Source organism: Squalius cephalus, assembly GCF_949319135.1.
Source record: "Squalius cephalus genome assembly, chromosome: 19".
NCBI lineage: Eukaryota > Metazoa > Chordata > Actinopteri > Cypriniformes > Leuciscidae > Squalius > Squalius cephalus.
In genome coordinates, this window is record NC_137140.1 from 16,905,124 (window position 1) to 16,911,490 (window position 6,367).

General features: G+C 44.1%; 1 protein-coding gene across 2 annotated transcripts in view; it reads left to right on the forward strand.

Moving 5' to 3' along the window:
* The window catches only part of plcd3b (phospholipase C, delta 3b), a 104,907-nt gene extending 102,375 nt beyond the window's left edge, over nt 1-2,532 (forward strand). For both annotated transcript variants that reach the window (XM_079852052.1, XM_079852053.1), the window contains exons 15-16: nt 975-1,124; nt 1,208-2,532. In XM_079852052.1, coding sequence (XP_079708178.1) covers nt 975-1,124; nt 1,208-1,335 — 278 coding nt within the window. In that variant the 3' untranslated portion in view covers nt 1,336-2,532. The remainder of the gene's footprint in view (nt 1-974; nt 1,125-1,207) is intronic.
* Nucleotides 2,533-6,367: the final 3,835 nt, after the last annotated feature.

Here is a 6,367-nt window from a genome sequence, read left to right on the forward strand (position 1 = left end):
TTCTGCATTGTGGCTGATTTGTAGATTGTACGCATCAAAATGTTCTATATTTTCATTTTTTTTTTTGCCCATTTCCCATTCATGTCCTATGGCGGTCATATTTGACCGTGAAGACCACAAGTGTGACCTTTTTTTTTTTTTTTTACAACCACTTAGGCTTTTCAAATCATGAAATTTCCACCAGGGAACACCATTGTCATGAAGGGGTGTACCTGGTCTGTAACAAGGTTTAGGTACATACTCCCTCCGCCAGCTCCTCGTAGTCCCACAATGCATCCTGGTGCCATCACTTCACCAGTTAAATAGCACCATCGTCCACGTCATATAAAAGAAAATGCGTCTTATCGGACTATGCGACTTTCTTACACTGCTCAGAAATCCGACGCTCACATACCCATTGTAATTGCTTTCAACGGTAGACGGGTCATCATAGCCCCTCTGATTGGTCTGCGTCTATGCAGCAGTGTCATGCACTGTGTGTTGTGACATTCCTCCCATAACCATCATTAAAATAATGACTTAAAGAGCCACAGTAATGATGCCACAGTGGACCTTCTATTGGCTCTTACCAGACAGGATAGCCGTTGTTGCCCTCATGCATGGATGAGCCTTGGGGGCACAACACTTTCTCACCGGTGTTGTGGTTTGTCCCTCCTCGGACCACCGTTGGTAAATTCTCATCACTGCTGACCATGAAAAGCCCACAAGCCTTGATGTTACTGCGATACTATGACCCAGTAACCTTGCCATAACAATTTGCCCCTTTTCAAAGTCACCTAAATCTTTATTCTTGTCCATTTCTCCTGCATCCAACACATTGATTAAGAGAACTAATTGTTTGCTTACCATCTAATCTACTCAGACCTTAATATGTGGCCTTGTTAGGAGATGATCAGCGATATTCGCTTCAAAAATGATTGGTCATAATGTTTTGGCTTATCAGATGTGATTTAAACATGTTTTACCCTCCTCAGGCTTTAACCCCAGGTGGGACTGCACCTGTAAGTTCCAGCTTCATGTGCCAGAACTGGTATTAGTACGTTTTATGGTCGAGGACCATGACTACGCCACCAGTAATGATTTTCTGGGCCAGTTTACATTTCCTTTCACAAGCATGCGGACAGGTATGACTTTTATTGATTCTTTACTGAACACAAACTGCCCTGTTTTGGCTGCACACACTTATTCTGTAACATTTGTTCTACAGGTTACAGACATGTGCATCTGCTGAAAGCAGACGGCTCTAGCATGTCTCCCTCCAGTCTCTTCATCCATGTTAAAATCACTCCTGGCTACAGCAGCCCTACCAGACAAGCGGGCACACATAGTACCTGAGAATAAAGCGTGCAGTTAAAGCACCTGAAGTGCACAGACCCTTTCCCTTATCTGGGAAATCACAGTTTTTTACATCAACTTTGTGACCCAAAATTGCCACCACTGTGTGAGAGTTATATGTTATTAAAAAAATATATGCAGAAGCCATTTCACACTGTAAAAAATAGGGCTGTGTTGAAAAAATCGATTCACCGATTCTGAATCGATTTTCATATTAATTTCTAAAGATCGATCCGTAACTCAGAGGATCGATTTTCCCCGTGAACTTTAACTTGCCGCGTCATTGAATTCACGCATGCGCGCGAGGTGGAAGGACATTAAAACAACGTCAGTAACGTTAAGCAAGCGGTTGCTTTGAAAACTCCAGAAACGCTCAAAGCTGCGATCTGGCACCATTTCGGGTTCAGAAGCAATGCAGAGAACGAGCTTGACAAAAGCAAAGGTTTTCTAAAGGTTTTGTAAGTTCAAATTTTATTTACATTCTGTGTAGAGATGCGCGGTTGGCGGTTACAGCCGCGGACTCCGTGGATAAACCGTGGATCGGGCGGATGACGTGACGAAAAATTATATTTTAATTAAATTCGGATGGGTGGCTGGCGGTTAACCAATCAAATAAAAAATATATGCATACATTAAGTGGATGGCGGGCGGGTGCGGTTTTGAAAATTGGTCAAAAACGTTGGTGCGGACGGATGAGTTTTGTTTTGTGATGCGGTTGAAATAATAGCCCATCCGCGCATCTCTACTGTGTAATGTTGTCTGTTTACTGTGAAGCCAGTAACCAACAATCTGTTTACATTTGCACTGGCTTAGAACAAATGTGTTCTAAATGTTGATAATTAAAATAAAAAAATAAAGGTGCATTTGCATCTGAACTGTAGCAGCTTTTTGGAAAATTCTTAATGTCATTTTTAATAATACATCAGGTTCGCGTCTAAATAATCGGTCTACTGCTGCTGATATACCTCTGCGTCCTCGGTCGTCTACACCAGTGCAAGTTTGTGAAAGCAGTTGTATCAACACTCTGGAAGGGGGATTGTTCTTTACAACCACCAATACTCCATTAATTTGCAGTTGAATGTCTATAATAATAGTATCAATATGTTGCATAACTACAGTCCTGTAATTCAGGTAACAGCTGGAAAAAAAATGCTTTTTTCAAAAACCATTATCTAAATCTCGAAGATCGGATCGGATCGGATCGAATCGGATCGAATCGAATAATGATAATCGATTCAAGATCTTGAGAATCGGAATCGAATCGATTCTTGAAATTTGAATCGAAACCCAGCCCTAGTAAAAAAGGACCCTGACAACAATTTTAATTTAGAGAAGCAAAATAGGGAAAAAAGATACTTTGCTAAATTAAATTTTATTCTAGTTTAATATATATAAAGTATAAACCCTACTCCATTGTTAAATCAATACTTAAATGTAGGGGGGGGGGGGGTTATGCTTATATATATATAAATACACTGCTCAAAAAAATTAAAGGAACACTTTGAAAACACATCAGATCTCAATGGGGAAAAATATCATGCTGGATATTTATACTAATATGGACTGGGTAATGTGTTATGAACAAAAGGATGCCACATCGTTTGATGGAAATGAAAATGATCAACCTACAGAGGATTGAATTCAAAGACACCCCGGAAATCTAAGTGAAAAAATGATGCAGCAGGCTTGTCAATTTTGCTGAAATTTCATTGCAGCAACTCAGAATGGTACTCAGTAGTTTGTATGGCCCCCACGTGCTTGTATGCATGCCTGACAACGTCGGGGCATGCTCCTAATGAGACGACGGATGGTGTCCTGCGGTATTTCCTCCCAGATCTGGACCAGCGCATCACTGAGCTCCTGGACAGTCTAAGGTGCAACCAGGTGATGTCAGATGGACCGAAACACAATGTCCCAGAGGTGTTCTATTGGATGTAGGTCAGGTGAGCGTGGTGGCCCTTCAATGGTATCATTCCTTCATCCTCCAGGAACTGCCTGCATGCTCTCGCCACATGAGGCCGGGCATTGTTGTGCACCAGGAGGAACCCAGGACCCACTGCACCAGCATAGGGTCTGACAATGGATCCAAGGATTTCATCCCATTACCTAATGGCAGTCAGGGTGCCATTGTCTAGCCTGCAGAGGTCTGTGCGTCCCTCCATGGATATGCCTCCCCAGACCATCACTGACCCACCACCAAACCGGTCATGCTGAATGATGTTACAGGCAGAATAACATTCTCCACGGCTTCTCCAGACCCTTTCCTGTCTGTCACGTGCTCAGGGTGAACCTGCTCTCATTTGTGAAAACCACAGGGCACCAGTGGCGGACCTGCCAATTCTGGTGTTCAATGGGAAATGCCAATCGAGCTCCCTGGTGTTGGGCAGTGAGCACAGGGCCCACTAGAGGACGTCGGGCCCTCAGACCACCCTCATGAAGTCTGTTTCTGATTGTTTGGTCAGAGACATTCACACCAGTGGCCTGCTGGAGGTCATTTTGTAGGGCTCTGGCAGTGTTCATCATGTTCCTCCTCGCACAAAGGAGCAGATACCAGTCCTGCTGATGGGTTAAGGACCTTCTACGGCCCTGTCCAGCTCTCCTAGAGTAGCTGTCTGTCTTCCTGGAATCTCCTCCATGCTCTTGAGACTGTGCTGGGAGACACAGCAAACCTTCTGGCAATGGCACGTATTGATGAGCCATCCTGAAGGAGCTGGACTGCCTGCGCAACCTCTGTAGGGTCCAGGTATCGCCTCATGTTACCAGTAGTGACACTGACCCTAGCCAAATGCAAAACTGGTGAAAAACAGTCCGAAAAGATGAGTAGGGAAAAAATGTCAGTGGCCTCCACCTGTAAAACCATTCCTGTTTTGGGGGTTGTCTCACTGTTGCCCATCTAGTGCACCTGCTGTTAATGTCATTAACACTAAAGCAGCTGAAACTGATTACCAACCCCCTCTGTTACTTAACTGACCAGATCAATATCCCAGGAGTTTAACTGACTTGATGCTATTCTCTGATTAAAAAGTGTTCCCTTTATTTTTTTGAGCAGTCTGTGTTAATGACATTAACAGCAGGTGCACTAGATGGGCAACAGTGAGACAACCCCCAAAACAGGAATGGTTTTACAGGTGGAGGCCACTGACATTTTTTCCCTACTCATCTTTTCGGACTGTTTTTCACCAGTTTTGCATTTGGCTAGGGTCAGTGTCACTACTGGTAGCATGAGGCGATACCTGGACCCTACAGAGGTTGCGCAGGCAGTCCAGCTCCTTCAGGATGGCTCATCAATACGTGCCATTGCCAGAAGGTTTGCTGTGTCTCCCAGCACAGTCTCAAGAGCATGGAGGAGATTCCAGGAAGACAGACAGCTACTCTAGGAGAGCTGGACAGGGCCGTAGAAGGTCCTTAACCCATCAGCAGGACCGGTATCTGCTCCTTTGTGCGAGGAGGAACATGATGAACACTGCCAGAGCCCTACAAAATGACCTCCAGCAGGCCACTGGTGTGAATGTCTCTGACCAAACAATCAGAAACAGACTTCATGAGGGTGGTCTGAGGGCCCGACGTCCTCTAGTGGGCCCTGTGCTCACTGCCCAGCACCAGGGAGCTCGATTGGCATTTCCCATTGAACACCAGAATTCGCAGGTCCGCCACTGGTGCCCTGTGGTTTTCACAAATGAGAGCAGGTTCACCCTGAGCACGTGACAGACAGGAAAGGGTCTGGAGAAGCCGTGGAGAATGTTATGCTGCCTGTAACATCATTCAGCATGACCGGTTTGGTGGTGGGTCAGTGATGGTCTGGGGAGGCATATCCATGGAGGGACGCACAGACCTCTGCAGGCTAGACAATGGCACCCTGACTGCCATTAGGTAACGGGATGAAATCCTTGGATCTATTGTCAGACCCTATGCTGGTGCAGTGGGTCCTGGGTTCCTCCTGGTGCACAACAATGCCCGGCCTCATGTGGCGAGAGCATGCAGGCAGTTCCTGGAGGATGAAGGAATGATACCATTGAAGGGCCACCACGCTCACCTGACCTACATCCAATAGAACACCTCTGGGACATTGTGTTTCGGTCCATCTGACATCACCTGGTTGCACCTTAGACTGTCCAGGAGCTCAGTGATGCGCTGGTCCAGATCTGGGAGGAAATACCGCAGGACACCATCCGTCGTCTCATTAGGAGCATGCCCCGACGTTGTCAGGCATGCATACAAGCACGTGGGGGCCATACAAACTACTGAGTACCATTCTGAGTTGCTGCAATGAAATTTCAGCAAAATTGACAAGCCTGCTGCATCATTTTTTCACTTAGATTTCCGGGGTGTCTTTGAATTCAATCCTCTGTGTCTTTGAATTCAATCCTCTGTAGGTTGATCATTTTCATTTCCATCAAACGATGTGGCATCCTTTCGTTCATAACACATTACCCAGTCCATATTAGTATAGATATCCAGCATGATATTTTTCCCCATTGAGATCTGATGTGTTTTCAAAGTGTTCCTTTAATTTTTTTGAGCAGTGTATATATATATATATATATAAAAGCAAAAACCCTACTACATTGTTAAATTAATACTTAAACTAGAATAAATTTTAATATAGCAAAGTATCTTTTTTCCCTATTTTGTTTCTCTGTAAATTAAAATTGTTGTCAGGATATTTAGTTATTGTTACTTACAAACAAGATATAATATATATATATATATATTATTACTGTCAATCGATTAAAACATGAACTAGGTTAATCACACGTTTTTTTCTGTGATTAAATAGTAATGTAGAAACAACATAAAGATGGGTCTCATTCACTAATAATTGTGTGGATTATTTCGTATTTGTACGCACTGTAGAACTTCTCACGAAAAATCTCTGCCTAATTCACAACACGTTCGTATCATAGACTGTAAAAAAAGATGGACGACGCACCTTCACTCTCTTCCATTGTTGAAAGGTGAAGCCACCAATGTCCCAAATGGCGCTGACATCTTGCGGTGATATGGGACCTGATTCTGTACGGTAGTAAACGGG